At 42.5% G+C, this 16649-nt stretch overlaps 1 protein-coding gene across 1 annotated transcript in view; it reads right to left on the bottom strand.

The window, feature by feature from the left end:
• Positions 1–15632, bottom strand: part of MSN (moesin) — a 41212-nt gene extending 25580 nt beyond the window's left edge. Inside the window, exon 1 of the mRNA XM_014887692.2 lies at positions 15496–15632. Within this exon, the coding sequence (XP_014743178.2) occupies positions 15496–15507 (12 nt within the window). The 5' untranslated portion in view covers positions 15508–15632. The remainder of the gene's footprint in view (positions 1–15495) is intronic.
• Positions 15633–16649: the final 1017 nt, after the last annotated feature.

Here is a 16649-nt window from a genome sequence, read left to right on the forward strand (position 1 = left end):
TTTCTGCTTTACCTAACAGAGGGGTTCAAAACAAGCCACATCTGTGCCCATTCCAACTGCATTTCCATGAGTGTTTTCTGACAGGAAACCCTAACCCTGTTCTTGAAAAGGGTAGAGACAAGAAACTGACTGAGGTGATCAATGAGATTGGCTCGGTTGATTAGAGCATGGTGCTAATAACATCCAAGGCTGCAGTTTCAATCCCCATACATATCATAGACTTGAGAGTTGGACTTGATGATCTTTGTGAGTCCCTTCAAACTCAGAATATTCTCTATATGTAAGTGTCTATAACTAAAAATCTGCTACAATATATAATGCTAAAACAGATAGATTCAAAAAAGGAAACCAATTGATTTATCCTGATATAAACCTTGTCATACTGTAGTGTCAGAGCCCCGGTGTATTTGTTTGACTGTTAATCTCAAAATATTCCTGCATTAATTTGTACTGCTTATCTCACAGTAATGAGATGGAAAATTCTTCCATACAGCAAGTGGTAATCAGGAACGTTGTCATTTTAAAAAATTATAAATGTATTTAAAATTATTTCATTAATTAATTATAATATATATTTTTTAATTATAAATATTTAATTAATATTAAATACTAATATCATTAATATGTTATATTTAAATGAAATATAGTTTATATAATAAAAATTATTACTTATAATATGAAATTTAAAATTAAAAATAATAATGATTTTAAAATAAAACTGTTGAAGGCAGTTGCTGCTGTTGAAAAGGCAATGCCTACAGAGCACAGCAACTCAGCAGTATTCTGTTGCTTATCTGGCTCTCAAGACCAAGTGTGAGAAGCCACAGCTACCTTCCTGTTTAAGTCCTCTTTTGCATGTGATTGATACCTGGTACTCAGAGGCCTGAGCAGAGGATCACTAAGTGGAGTTGGAGAGGATTGTCCTTGCAGGACATGTTTATCATCATGGAGATCAGTTATTCTATCAAGTCAGGGAGTCCATTTTAGACACCCTTATATAAACTACTGATTCCTTTTTTCTCTCAAATGGTGCAGAATCAGATTTATTACCCTCAATGACAGTTTTTCTAAAAAGTGAGGTCTCCTTCAAACAATGTTCACAGAATTCACAAGAAAGCTTTAAAAAAAAGCCTCCTCCTCCTCATGCAAAGGGTCTGTTGTTTGCAGTTACCTTATTTTAGATGCCTTCACTCTCATCCTGCCCCAGCTCTGCAGCTTTCCCACAATTAATGTTTCACTGCTCTGGAGACACTTTCCTTCATTAGTGAGCACACACTCATAAGTGCACTGCACAAGCACTCAAAGCCAAGGCTGTGCCAATGCTGGCTCCACAGGGCTGGAGAACTCCACATTTTAGAACTCTGGAGGTATCATTTACTCAACTTAATCAGTGATCTGATTTGGGCAGGCAACTTTTTCAGGAATGAAGGTTTTACTTTGCAAAGACTACTATAAAGTTATTAACTCAAAGCTATTATTAAAATTCCCCTACCACCCACACAGTATGGCTTCCAAAATCATTAATGATGTTTCCAGGTTAAAGCTTCTTAAATGTAATTCCTTACTTTTCAACCAGTCACCTCCCAGTAATGGTTTTGAACACCCTGGATACCAGCAGCTTGCCATCATCCTCTCCAGAGGGCAAACAAGTTTCACTTAGAGGAAAGGAGTTGCAAGATGAGAATCCTAAGCCAGTAAAAGCAGCCATGGGCGGATCCCCACATTTACAGTAAAGACCAGATAATTGTATGCCACTTATTACACCACTTACTCCCAACCTTGTGCAATGGATCAATTCCTCTATTTTTGCCATTTCCTTTTCCATAAATAGATTCCTCATGCACCTCCCTTTGCTTTCCTGTAGCTGTTCCAAGTAATTAACATTGCCATTTTCTGTTTCTTTAGAGTCAGTTTGAAGAAGCCCTTGAAATAACTATTTTTGTACCTGTTGTTTGAGCTGCTTAGAGAGAACATCCTTTACTTGTCAAAGCCCAGAAGGAAATTAAAATACCATGGGGAAAATCTCTGACCCCTTTTCTGCAACATCTGGATCAGGTGGTAAATTTGAAGCAAAATCTAGCAATGTGCAGTTGCCATCATTCAACTCTTACAATCTGTGCAGCTTTGGGTTTTGTTTTGGGGAGGTTGCCTGTTTTGTAAATACCTTTTTTTTAAGTGTCTGTTAGAAGAGCTTTTCTCTGGAGAAATATACACACCTATTATGGGTTCTGCACACTAATAACAGGGTTGGCAGTAGTACTTCACATGTCAGAGCTTAACCATATCCCTTGCTAAAGCTCTTCAACCTAAGGGCAGTCAGCAGGCAGTGGGCACGTTTGGATGGCAGCAGTGGTATGGGTGACATTCCTCACACTATTGTGTGCTCCTCCCAGGCAATCCTACTCACAGGTTACAAACAAGTGTTTTGTGCCACCCCCCTTATGTTGTAACTGTACAAAGGTGTTACGATGTGACTGCAGTCATTCCACCAGCAAAATAGTCCCTGCACTCCCTACCACCAGAGGCACTTCAGATTTTCTGAGAAGGCTCTTAGAAGGCAACTTTTGCCCCACTCCAACCTCCCCTTAGTCCAGTTCTTCCTCTTCCATCTTGAAACCAAGGGCAGGGAATTTCCCAGAACTGTTTAGTGGTTGCAAAGACCCAGTTTGAGGGGCTGATCAGTCAAGACTGGGAGCTGAGACATGTTCTCAAAAAGCCAGTGAGCTTTCCAAACATAGCATCCAGTGAATGTCTGCCAAAATCACAAGCACCTACTTTGCTGGAAGGAGCTCAAAAGAAGATCAAGACAGGATGCTAACAAGACAAGTGTGACCTGCATCAAGACATCACATGTACAGTAAGTACTTGAGGTTCATGAGCTAACAGACTAAATACTCAGTCCCTATGTAAAGGTCTCTAAATTCACCTGCAGTTAAGAATTGTTTCAGAGGTAACTTGGAATTGAGGGCAAATAAAATTGCTACACTCCAACACTCTGCTAATCACTAGAGACACTTTCCACAGGGAAGAAAGCATGAAGAAAACTGCTGTGGCCAAGCTCTTCCTTCTAAAGGATCCACGTTTTGATAAAAAGTCAGAGCAAGCTTATCTGTTTCACGTGCTTCTCTCTGTCCTTCAACTAAGAGACTCCTAGCAGTTTAGCTCTGTTACAGAGAGGGGAGCTGAACACAGGGCTGCCTGTTCTAGACACCCAGAGCACGGCCTGGGTGTGGCACATCAAGTTCTTGGCCAGCTCACAGCCCTCACTGAACCTCTGAACAATGGCCAGACTTCTAGGAGCTAGAACACAGTCTTACTGTGGGATCTGACTGCCCAGACTATGAGCCATCCCTCCAAATTTAACTACATGCACAGTCAAGTATGAGCTAAAGCTGTTTCATCATCCTGTGATTTTCAGCTTTATCATTTCCAGCACGCTAGACAAATCCTGCAACTTCCTTTCACTACAGGGTCTCATTTAGGCTGGCTACATTTTCATATCTATTTAGGTCATAGTTCCCTAAAACACAGGATTTCCCCTATATTGCTCTGTTCTACACTTCTTTTTAATATTCAGTTTCTCCACCCATATTTGCTTCCCTCACCACCAACCTATTTTAGATTTTAAATAGTTCTGTTGGGACTGTCCACAGTTTATAAAAGATCAGCCTGTGATTGCTGAAGTATTCTTTGTTATTTTAAGCTCCATCTAGTTCAAGCATTTGAGCTTTCCTAATACAGAGGAGAGGAGCTACATCATGACACAGAACCCCATGTCCAAAAAAGTTCCTGAAGGGGCACAAGAGCTGAGGAGAGCAGCGCCAGCACATGCAGTGTCTGTGTCCACCACCACTGGAAGCCATCCTGAACAACCTGCACCCTCCCAATCACTTCTCTGAGTTCATTCTTGTACTCCAGAACTATACCACAAGTAGGAATTCAAAAGGATGAATCAGAGTGGGAGTAACTCTTCTGTTATTTTCTCCAGCAGAATAATTTCAATGCTCCTGCTCACTACATTTACACAGGGGCACTGTTACAGGCTATAGAAGAGAAAGGTCAATGTGGCTTTTTGGGCACAAGTGGACAAGATGGATCAAGCTATTGAACCACTCTTATTCCTCACTCCCAGGCATACCTGCTTGATCCTTTTCAGCAGCTCTGATATACAACCCCTTGGTGAAATCTATATATACATGCCATTAACCCCATTTTCTGTTGAACTTCAGAACAGAACTGATGTAAAACTTTACAGTGGCAGCAAACAATCAAATCTCTCAAGTAAGCAACCAAGATGATTTAGTTCATTTAAGGCTGCAATTAAATCCACACTCTTGGGTTCACATTCTTACACTTCTTGAAATACACTGTTTGAAACGAGGCTATTTTAGAAAGAAAGCCTGGTAAACTTCAGATAACACCTAAGACCTAGATGCATTGATGAAGACATTGCTGAATGCCCAGGAATGTCAGTGGTCAAGTAAGATTTATTAACATAAACAGATTTCTTGTATCAAGTCAGCAAGAGTAATTTCTTTACATGAGCTGCAGTTTCAATATCTAGATCCTTGATTCTCCTCTACAGAGATGATATGGACCATCTTTATGCAGCCAAATATGCAGATAAGCCAAACTGTTAGTGGTTTTCCTAAAGCTGCAGGTCAAAACTAAGAAACTCAACTGGATAGTAGGAAAGGAAATAGCCAGATGCTGAGTACATCTCCTCAATAGGTCAACATACATGGAGATACAACCTAAAAAACAAAACAGTAAAACTCAGTAGACTAGGGAGAGGCAGGGAGCCTGAAAAGCCCTCTGCAAAGAATATTCAGAAGTCACCTTGGAAGTTTAGCTCTTACCCAGAGACCTGCTGTGTAGGGTTGCTTTATGTTTTCAGGTTTTTCCATGTGCTAAGGTACAGCAGCCTAGGGCTGGCAGATATGAATTTAACTTTGATCAAAGTCAGGGGCTCCTTCAATAATCCTGCATTCAAATATCTCACCACTAACTGCACTTCTCCAGAACACGGGGAGCAGTAAGAGCAGCTAACTCCTGCTCAGGTTTGTTGTGGAAATTGATAGATCCACATTCATGCATCTAATCATCCATCTTTCTCTAAGGGAATGGCAGACCAGCAAAATCTCCTGGTTTACAAAACTGTCTGAATCCTCTCAGATCACAATTATTTTCAAATCCTTCCAAACACTGCCCAGTAAAAGCTGTCAGAATATAGTAAAAGCATTTAATGGGAAAGTCCTCTATGTCAAACTTTTCTGAGTCCAGAGCATTTGCACAAAGCTATTTGTAGAAAGACAAGGAAAAACTTGACAGAGCAATGCAGCACATGGTCAAAGATGTTCCATAGGGGAAAAAAAGAGACACTCACCAAGCATTTTTTTGCAATATTAAAGACATTCAAAACTTAGCCATAGGAGAAGTGGCTAGTCACCTCTGACTAAGATACATTTGGTGCTTAGGGGCAGAAGAGACTTTGTACAGAGGTGACTCAAGTACAGTGCAAGCAACAAAGCTTATGTATTAAATCTGTCAGAACTTGAAGCAGCAAAGGAGCAGGACAGCCTTCTGTCAGATTTTTACTTGATTACTTAGTATTTGTTAGAACAAACACAAAGATAGCATTGTATTTCCTGTGCATGATCCTGAAGCAAGTACTGTTTAGATTAGTCTGATGTTTTAGTGATTTGGAAGTTACTTAGTCTTTCTATTTGCTCGGTCTTTTGGCTGATTCAAGACAACACTACTATACTGATATACTCTTACACCTGAAAATGCTGACATGGACCCCCTTTCAAAAAAAGATCTCTACCCTAAACAGCTGGATGGGTAAAAGGGTATTCAAACTGAGCCTAATACATTGCATTGGCTCTTGCAGTCACCCTTCAATTTGAGATGTTAGTAACAAACCACAGAGCAAGATAAAGGGAAAAAAACCCCTAAGTTAGGGGTTTTAGAAATTTGCACTTCTCCATGTATGGCTGTCAACATAGAACCCCAGGTATACAGTGCAGAAGACATTGGTGTCTACACATTCCATAAAACCCAAGATACAAGAAGCACCAAGCCATTATGAGTAAGAAAATTAATTTTCAGGAACTTGCTGCTTCCTTCTCATGGCTGGGTCAGAATACTATCAATTTCAGACGCAGTTTAGTGTTTTAAGCAAACAAAAAAATATTAAGTCAATACTTGGACTTTTTCAATACCAACTTCAGGTAAGAGGGGTTCCTTGATAGTTTTTGAAGTGAAGGACTAGCATAGCATCAAAGAAAGTATGTCACCTCAGTATTACAGCAAAGAAAAGTTACAGTCCAGCTTCTGGAACAAAATCAGCACAATGGAGCTACAGGCTGGAGGACTAAGACATCAGTTATCAAAATGTTTTCTTGCCTTAGTGATAATAACACTTCTCAAGCCTTCCACAGTCCCAATCATGGACTTGGAGCTTCCTGACATTTTTAGTAATACCAGTCTTTTCTGACCCCATTATTCAAATTACCAGTAAACTTAAGAGTTTTTGAGGCAGTTCACAAAATGACCAGTCATGTCTAACAGTTCATATAGCAGCTTCTGGTTGTCTAGGGGACTGTGAATAGTGAAGTGATAAAACATAATCATTTTACTGCTCTCTGCTTCCAGTATTTCACCAATGCAAACCAATTTCACATTGAGTGTGCCTTAGTGAAAACTACATATACTGCAACAAAAATCCAGTTGCTCAAACAGCACATTTTCAGTAACAGAAGAAGCCAGGTTTCTCAACTTTAGGCAAGCTCAGATCCTGATTTTTCACTGTAGGAGGATAACTGTAGCCACAGAACACTGAATATGGACAGACACTGAATTCAATACATCTCAGCTGAAGCTTTCATTGTCTATCCAAATAAACAAATGAAGTTAATCAGTCACTTTTTCAAAAGTGGTTTTATGGTTTCTTAATATTGAGATACACGTAAGAACAAATGAAATAAACAGATGTTGGCAAAACAGTTATTGATGCTTAAGCTTTCAATTTCATCTCACAGACATTTCTTAAATTTGGATGTACCATAGAGAAGTAACAAACAGCACACTAGAGAAGCTACACCCTTCATATGCCTGCTGTGCAGTGTCTCCATTAATGACTGCTGTCAAAACTTGGAGGAACATATAAATACAATGAGCAATATAATCTAGTGACGTCCCTAAAGGATAACTTTGCTGATTTTAAAAACAAAACACACACAAACCATATACACCAAACCAAACATGTCACAATATTGCATGTTTTTATTGCTCAGACACTGAGTATTCTATTGTCTCAGCTGCACTGTAAGCTTCAATGTAAGCGAGTTTCTTTCAATCCTTCCAGCTTTCCAGGCAATTCTGCTTTCTCGAAGAGCTGTTTTAGCAGTCAGAGAGTAATTAGATCAACCAAGTTACTGGGTGCTATTGAAAGGTATTTAAAGGACATTAAAGTATTTAAAGGACAATGCAAGCATCAGGCACAGCCAACATGGGCTCGTGAAGGGAAAGCCATAATTAATTTGGTATCCTTCTACAATAAGGTCACCCATTCAATGGATGAAGGAAAGGTGGTGGATGTAGTTCTTCAGTATTTTAGTAAAGCTTTTGATACTGTCTCTCACAGCATCCTTCTGGACAAGTTGTTCAGTTGCAAGATAAGGAAGTTCAAAGTGTGCTGGATGAAGAGCCAGTGGCAGCAGGGCTCAGAGGGCTGCAGAGAATGGGGCTCTGGCACCATCATCAGTGATGTTCCCCAGGTCTCCATAACAGGGCCAGCGTGGCTCAGTATTTTTATCAATGATTTGGATTGCAGGAGCTGAATGCATCATTAGCAAAGTTACTGACAATACCAGCATTGGGTGTGCTGTTGACTCCCTCAAGGGACACAAGGTCTTGCAAAGGCATCTGGATAGCTCAGAGCATGATTGATCACTGGCATAAAATTTAAAAGGAACTAATGCCAGATTCTGGACATGGAGCAGAGTAATACCAGGCACAAGTCCAAAGTGGGAGAGGAGTGGCAGGAGAGCAGCCCTGCAAAAAGGGATCTGAGAGTGCTGGCCAGCAGCAGGCTCAAGAGGAGCCTGCACAGTGCCCTTGCAGACAAGAGGGCAAAATACAGCCTGGGGGGCATCAAACACAGCAAAAACAGCCAGTCCAAAGAGCTTATCTTCGTTAACATTAACGTGTCTACTTAATTATCTGTAAGCAAATCCTTACTTTTAATGCATATGTGTAAGTCCCTCCTTGTCTATCATTTCTGGCTAATAGGATTGTTTTCATTTAAGATGTATTGGACCACCAAGTATTGTGTGGCTTTTGCATTAACATTTCTTTTCTGGGCAACCTGATATTGCTTGAATTTGTCAGCAGTGGAACTGCCTTTTTTCTTACAATGTGCTTTCAGAACTACTTGATTCTACTACTTGCTCTGCAAGTCCTGTAGACTACAACTCTCAGGAGGATATAAAGTTCTGGATTTTAACATAGAAAGAAAAATATACACAACCAAAACCCCCATGTCCATACAGAAAATTGCCTGAAAAGACATTTAGCATATTGATGAATTGAATTTTTTTTGCCCTCTGAGTACACTGTTCTGGAAAAGTGAATTGCAAAAATAAAATCTATGCCATATTTATATTCTTAGAGGCATTATGAATTAAAAGCAACACCTCTGGGGATGGAAGATATCAAGCATCCTGATACTTCATCCTAATAATTTCTCTGGCAGCTCAGTTTTTGCACTGTAACCAAGCACAGTGGAATTCCGGGCTAACCTTTTCCTTGCCATTGCTTTTCAACTGTACAGTACAGCTCAAAACCTACAACAAGGAAAAAGTTAGCCTGGAATTCCCTTAGTTAGCCTAGAATTCCATGCTTTATTAGCCTGTGTTACATAAAAACAAATGCATTTATTAAAAGCTGTGACTAAGTGATTGATCAGATTGCAATGGCAAGTTTTTCCTGTACTAAGTCACTTGACCACCATAACTAGGTTCCCAAACAAGAGAAAAAAATGCTGAGAATGGCCTTCAAAGGAGAATAGTACAAATCAGTGATATACAGACAGACAAGACTGGTTCATGGCTGCAGAAAATCATCAGTTTACAGCTGGACTCAAAGGTCTTTTCCAACCAAACTGATTCCACGATTCTACCTCAAGAACATAGGAAGGAACACAATGGCAGAATAACTGCTCTCCAATACGTTGCATGCAAAATTCTCCAGTATCAATTTAACAGCCCCCACCAAAGAAAAAACAATAAAAAACACAACAAGCAAGTTTTTTACAGTATTCACGCTCTAGGACAGTAAAATTTTGTCTCCTGAGTAGCCTTCCTCTAGGAAACAAACAAGCTGAAAAAGAGAACAAGAACTTTGCAAGAATACAGCTCAGTCTGGACCATGGATACCATGGCACTTGATTCAGTGCTTCAGGTATTCTTTCTGAACTCTTCTGAGATTTCATTTTACTCTACATAGAATCACAGCTGGCAGAGAAAGAAGTGTCTGTTCCCTCTTCTAGTCCATCACCTCATTCTTGCCTAATTACATGGTTCTCTGCAGAACTGATCAGATTCAGAGCTTTTTCATTTATTCCTCCTTTAGGAGCACTCCTGTGCCCTTGTCCATTCATCAACCAGCAAGAGCCAAAGGGAAAGAGGCCTAGCATGGCCAGGTGCTCCTATTCCTTAGTCTGGCAATAGGACGAGAACTGAACAATGTTCTTTCATCCACAGTTTGTATTTTTCAGTAGGTTCCTCAAAACAACTACTGCAGCTTTAGAGATTTTAGAACAATTAGGAAAAAGCATTCTGCAGGAGTCATGCCTTTAAAAACCTCTTCAAAGGGTGTTTTTTCCCCATTTAAGTTCAACAAGTTGCTGTACAAAGGTGAGGAGTTTCTGACTGCGCCACTACTGGACTGGAGGATCACACATTCATAGAAGTGAATAGATCCTTTCACAGCTGCACAGGAAGGAAGCAGCTCTACATCACCTACCTATTGATAGCCACAGTTGCTGCAGCCATAATTGTCTCTCGTCAATATAAGGCCCAAACCTCTGCAATTTCAGGTTCTAAACCCCCAAACACTTGTAGATGATCCTGTGGTCTTATAACCACCAAGCCTGCCAGTGAGTGTCTCTTCCTACATCCCCACCAAGTATTTGCTTTAAACATTACCTTAAGAGTCAGCATTAGCTGCTGGACTCAGAAGGGTGGGGTTTATGCCCAAGACTACCAAAACATTTGAATGCTTCACCTAGAAACAGTCACAGGAATGTTACAAAGATGTGCTTGAAAGAGTAACCTTCCATCAGCCTAGTTTGGAAGTTTAGATGGGATAAAAACAAACTCTTAATTCAGTATTATTGACTGCACTATGCAAATACCTGCTGTTCCCCAGTACCCCTAGGGAAAAGCAAGCAATTAACTGGCTGCTTACTATTGCTCTTAATTTGCATCAGTTAATTGCCTTGGATTATTCCTGGGTAGAGATTTCCTCTTTTCCAATAGTGTTACTACAGCAGCAGAGGAGCTGGTTTCTGGTACAATCACTTAGCAAACAGAGAAAAGGGAAACAGGACACAGGGAATCAGAGATCCGAGGAGTTGAAATCTTGGAGCTCTTTTCAAACAAACCCCATTGTAGTTCTCAGAACAGTGATTAAGCACAGATAACAGCTTTATTGTGCAAATTCAGGGAGGCCCTCTTGCTGCACAGAAGGGGAGGGGAAAAAAAAAAATGAAGTCAGCCAAATAAGGTTGCTTGAGCTGCACCGAGCCAGGAAAGAGTCCAGGAGATGACGCAGCCAGAGGAAGCTTTTAGTCAGTTTCCTTCATAGCCTGGAGCAGAGCCAGAGCCACCTCTGTGGAGGAAGAGGGGCTTCTCTCTGAGTAGCCATTGATGAGCAGGGACGTGGCCAGGCCAGCAGCCCCAGGAGGGTTCTGTCCCCCAGCACACCCAGTGTCACAAGCAGAAGGTATTGGAATCCTTCGGTTTCAGATCAGCTGTCTTTCAAGCTACTAAGGACTTAATGAGCTTTTTGAGGAGAATTTCACTTCAGACTAGACATTATATATAAAATGAGTTTCCTGTAGAGGCAGAGATGCCTGCCATTTCCTTTCAAAATAAAGGAGTCCATATTAAGACATCTTATGAACCATCCTCATGAGAAAAGCAAGAATTGTAATTAAACTTCAGAGATGACTAATCAGACAAGGTAGAACCACCCCAAGGAAAGGGCTGCAACGCCCTGAAGGTTTAAAAAAGATGCTGCTTGTAAACGTTATGGTGACAGGATATTTGCAAGAATTAAATGATGATGAACCCCTGATAGGGGACACCCCGTTCCTCATAAGATTTTCACACCAGAAGCAGAAGACCTAAAACTCTCCTTGGGCCCCTTTTATTGGATTCCCCTCACCAACCTGCTTCTTGCTCAGCTGCCTTGGGGGACAAATCAAGAGGGCAAAAATTAAATAAAGGACTCAACTAAGACATTTATCTTCTAAAATCTCTTGTCTGATAAGCACTCTTAGACCTAACACTGTCACCTTGAAGTTTCATGAACTGGATCATGACCACCAATTCAGATCAGGCACTTGGTACAGCTCCTACTCACAACAGTGTAAAACCACTATCACTGATGGAAGATTTCACTAGTATGTAAAAACAAAGTAAATGCTTGTTTATCATCAATGGTGTACTTTAAAATCCCTGTTTAACTTTAATATAGAAGGCCTCAAAGTACCAAACAGAAGATTTTGCTCACTGTCAGGCTTAATTGCTTCATCTGACATGAAGTAAAACCTTGCTATTCTTGCAGAACCTAGGAACCAAGCTGTTGAATACAATACAAGCTAGGGTGTAAAGGCCTTTCCTGTTTTGCAAAATCCCATGGTAGGTATAAAGCTATAGATAATTCACTGATTATCAGTTTCAGTAGTTTACCTGGTTCCACTGTAAATGCAGAATGTTTTGGCTATTGTTACTTCTGAAGTACAAGTCATCTGAAAATCACCAACAAGGGAAGCACTTTTGTATAAAGAAAGGTCTTTGGGAGCATTCAAACACAGCTCTTTCCATCAAGTCATACATATGATGGCATTAGAAGAAACATATAATGGATTGAGTCAGCACACATGTTAAACTTGGATCAGTGTCACCAAGCTTCCCAAGTTATACTGAATGAAGAAAGGAAGAGAGCATCAAAGAGTCAGTCATGAAATAAGACAGGAGTCATCTAGAATGCTTCTAGAGTTCCTTCATAGCACAATAGGATCAGGAGAGAAGTGCCCATCTATTCAAGTCAGTTTTCATCACTATCCCTTCCCCCTTCAAGACATCAAGCAAATTTCACACCAGGAAAAAAAATAAGAAAAACTATCACCCAAACAAGTGTAGCATTCTGCTCACAGTTGCCATCTTGTCGCAGCATTTGGTAGCAAGTAGCTACACACAAGAAACTAATTAACCAGAGGGTTCTCCTGATACACAGCTCAATCTCTCAGTTACTTTTCTTCTAACCAGAACCTCAAAGTTTCAAAGAAAAACCGAAACAAAGCGCCTAGGACCTTCCCGGTCCTTCTGGGAATTACGACCATCAATTCAAACTACAGACAGGGTCTCCAAATATCCTAATAACTATTGCTACACTTACCTTCAAACTAAGGAATAATAAAGTTTGGACTGGTACCTTTTCCCTTATTACTTCCTAAAACTTTCTGGATTCACAAGACTAGCTTTGGTTAAAACCTTTTCTGAACAATGAGTAAAGGCTCTTTTTCCTAAAAGAGAGCTGCCCAAGTCCTAGTGACAGGACTGTTGAGTGCACACCTCACATGTGATGAATGCTCGTGTTTCTGGCCTATCCATTCACAAAGCCACAGAGTAAGCACATGCATAGGCAAAATAGTCAATGAATCCCAAAACAGAAGCCTTGCACCCATCAGTCAGGGAGAAGTCAGCACCTACTCATGGCAAATAGGACAGACTGCTCACAACTGGAGGAGAGACTTTTCAGAGCTTGACAATGGCTCATTTTCAGCACTCAACTACTTCCACCCTTTGCAACACAAAGCATGGGGAGATTTGTATGCCTTTTTTGATCTCTACTTTAACCATTCACACTTCACAAACTTTCCAGAACACAAAATATTTAAACCAGAGCTGTATCACTAGATAAAACAGTGAAGGTTTGCTGTTGAGAGCATGGCAAGATCAGCAGGCCAATGCATGATGGACTTTCTACACAGCCTACAAAGCCTCCAGCAACCAAACCCCCCCATTACATGTCACAACAGCAAATCATGTGCACTAGTTCAAAGGTTACCAGAGTTAATCTTGGATTCTTATTAATAGTGCTACACAGCCTAGTGTCACTCATAGCAAACCTCACATAACAAAATGGAAATCTCCAGCTACATGTACTAACATTTAGCCTAGCTTGAGGAGGTGTAGAGACTCAGAACTCAACAGGTTTTGCTGCTTAAGCCACGCAGCAGCATGTTTCTGTAAGCCTGGTGAGATGAATGATAAGAGCTACCAACCAAGTAGTTTTGACACAAATGCTTTTCCTGCCCAGCCAGAACTGTTCCCTAGAACATTTCCTCCATCTGTCTTCTTCACAATGGATTTATTTTTGTGATGAAACCCACATAAACCTGCATCTAACTACCCAGGTTTCACCCACATTTGACCTTGATTTTTTTCCTTGATTGAGGAAAGTCTCTTGCATTTTACTGTTTTGTTAATTAAGCAGCTATTAACGAATCTTAAGCTAACACACTAGTAGTCATGTTTATTTCACATGAAGAACTGATTACACAGTTATGCCAGCATATCCTGTTCCTGCAAACCAAAGATCAAGAAATAATGTTTCAAATATTATTTCAGTTGGGTCTGTAACTAGAGCAGCTGGGGCAGGAAACCAAAGGCTGATACAGCAGCAGGCCTGCAGCTCTGTACTGCAACAGGCACACACACACTGGAACCGCTTTCTGTAGAATCTTCAGTGTGCAATACAAAGCATTACACCAAAACACTTGAATTTCTCTATCTGCTCCAGTTTTTAAAAGCTAAGAAAGCAGAACTGCTCTGTCAAAACCAGAACTGCTCTGTCAAAACCAGAAAGCAATAGACTGAGAAGGTGAATCCAGCCTAGGGTGTGTCTTCAGAGGCTGCAGTGAGCACCTCGCAGCCAGCGCTCAGATTCAGCCTGGTGCTGGGACCCCGCCCTGCAAGCCTCTCCTTCAGAATTTCTCGGCCGATCCACACTAAAAAAAGTCACTCATCACGACTGTAAATTCTCTGGCTAAAAGGTCTCAAGTGCATTTTACACAGAAGTCCCCTAACTTGTATTATTTCTGCTAACCTTACTGAACTTGTTGCCTGCATTTTAGTTGTTTTAGTAAGTAAATCTTCAGTAATTATCACTAATATTTGATGGAAGGCCTAAAGCTTAAGAAAATACTATCTTAACCTTGAAGTGGCTGAAGTTTGATATCCTTAAAGATGTTGATGTTTAAACAATAATAACTATCATGTAGCTATCCATGCTATCAGAGATGGCATTTAAGACATCAGGAAAAGTAGCTGTCAATCAAATAGGCATTCAATGTCTAAAGTAAAAAATTATTGAAAGAAAATAAAATGCCGTTGGATTTCATTTCAACTTCTATTTGCATAGGAGTGAAGTTTTGCTTGGAAATTTTTTTCCCCTCCTTTATGTAAACCACAGACTCTTAGCTTTAGAAAATCTAAAATACATTAGATTTTCATAGGCCATTTCAGATCACTCCAGTACGGAAACATCCAGAGACTTCCAGCCCGCTCCTTCCTGTTTTATCAATGAAGGGCTGGGACCAATTCTTTTACTCCAACCAGGAGAAATTAAATGGAAAAACCCCATGCTCCTCATTAGTCACCGAACTCCTGCTGCGAGGAGAGTCAAGTACAGACTTGACTAGACTTTCTAAAGTACTAAAATCTCTTTAGCCAAGAAACGCCTCGAGTCAAGCTGGGACAAGGTTCCCTGGCAACCCAAACTGAGTAATCTCAAGTTGTGAAAACCCCAAGTTCTGCTGGCCGGGGAGCGCACGAGGCGGCCATGGCAGCCACCCTCTCCCACCGGGCCCGGAGGCCTCGCCCCGCTCCACTCCGCTCCCCCCGGGCCGGGCGCACACGCGGGCGGCGCCACCGGACATTTTAGGGCGGAGAGGCGGCCCCGCCGCGCCGAGACCCCGCGCTCCAGGCGCGGCTCCGACCCGGCCCCTCGGGCGAGGGAGCGCAAGATGGAGGGGCAAGGCGGGAGGCTCCGCTCCCCGGGACTCCTCCGTGCCCCTCGCCGCTCCCTCCGGCCGGGGCGCAGGCGGGAGGAGCCCCCAGGCCGCGCCCGCCCGGCCCCGCGCACCCTCCCGGACCCCGCGGCGAGGCCTCCGTTCTGCCCCGCGCCGGCGGCACCCACCGTTTTCGGCATCTTCCCGGCGGGCTGGGCACGGCCGTCGCTCCTGCTGTGCCGCTGGGGATCCGCAGGGGCTCCGCGCTGCTTCTAACGGGACTCCGCGCCGCGCCTCTCCGCCCGGCCAGGCCCCGCCCGGCCCCGCCCGGCCGCCTCCGTGCGGGGCTGGAACCGCGGCGCCCCCGCCCCAGCAAGGCCGAGCCGGGCGGTCCCTGCGGAGCGGCCCCGGAGGGCGCGGCCTCGGGGGCTGCGGGGAGCTCCCACCGCTGCAAGAGCCGAGGGCTTCCAGCGCCCATAAACTAGTGCCTGGACAGCCCCGGCCGCAGGAGTTTATGCGCTGAGCAGTGTCGTTGGGACTTCTGGTCTTTGATAAAAGCATTATTTAAGAAAATAATGCTATTTTGTCGGCGATTGTGCTGTTCAAAGTAAGACCGCAGCACTGACCTGTGCCCAATCCTCCTGTCCCTCGTGCAGCCAGAGCCCTGTGCACACAGGTGCTGCTCGGCCCGTGGTGTCAGTGTGCTGTTCTGTACAGGTTTTCACAGCCATCTGTTTGACTAAAAAAGCACGCTTTCAGCTTGTACGGAAAATCATGCTATGAAAAGCCAGTGACGATGAAAGAGGCAGAGGAGTCCTGCAACTTTATTCGAATAAAGGGGGACAGTCCACTGGCACACACACGCATCCCGAGTTTTTTCTCTAGAGGTTTTGGAGGGCGCAGCCTCTTTTTACCCTAAACTCCTGGCCGCACGTTGCCCTTTTCCTTTCCCCATTGGCTGAGGTGTGGGGAAGGTACAGCCCTCCCCCAAAGTTCAGAAACTCAAGCTTGTTCAGATCCACTTGACTGTATCAGGAGCCAAGCTATCTGGGATCTGCAACAAACCTCCTGCCCGAAGCCAGCAGAAACATTAAGACCCATTTCAAAGACTTTAACACTCACACCTTCACGCACCGAATTGTTTGTCAAGACATTAGCACACATATTCCCTCTCAAGTTCCAGGTGCTCTAAAAGCCTAAGGAACTCTGGCTCCTTGAAGCTTGGCAAGTCACCTCTGGTCTTCAAGGCTTCTCCAAGGCCACACCCATAATCAAACACTATAAATGAGCAGTCAAATTCAAGGAAGAAAACAGCGGAGGACCAGCAGGGCATCCACAAAAG

This window comes from Sturnus vulgaris, chromosome 14, assembly GCF_052056855.1.
Source record: "Sturnus vulgaris isolate bStuVul1 chromosome 14, bStuVul1.hap1, whole genome shotgun sequence".
Lineage (NCBI taxonomy): Eukaryota > Metazoa > Chordata > Aves > Passeriformes > Sturnidae > Sturnus > Sturnus vulgaris.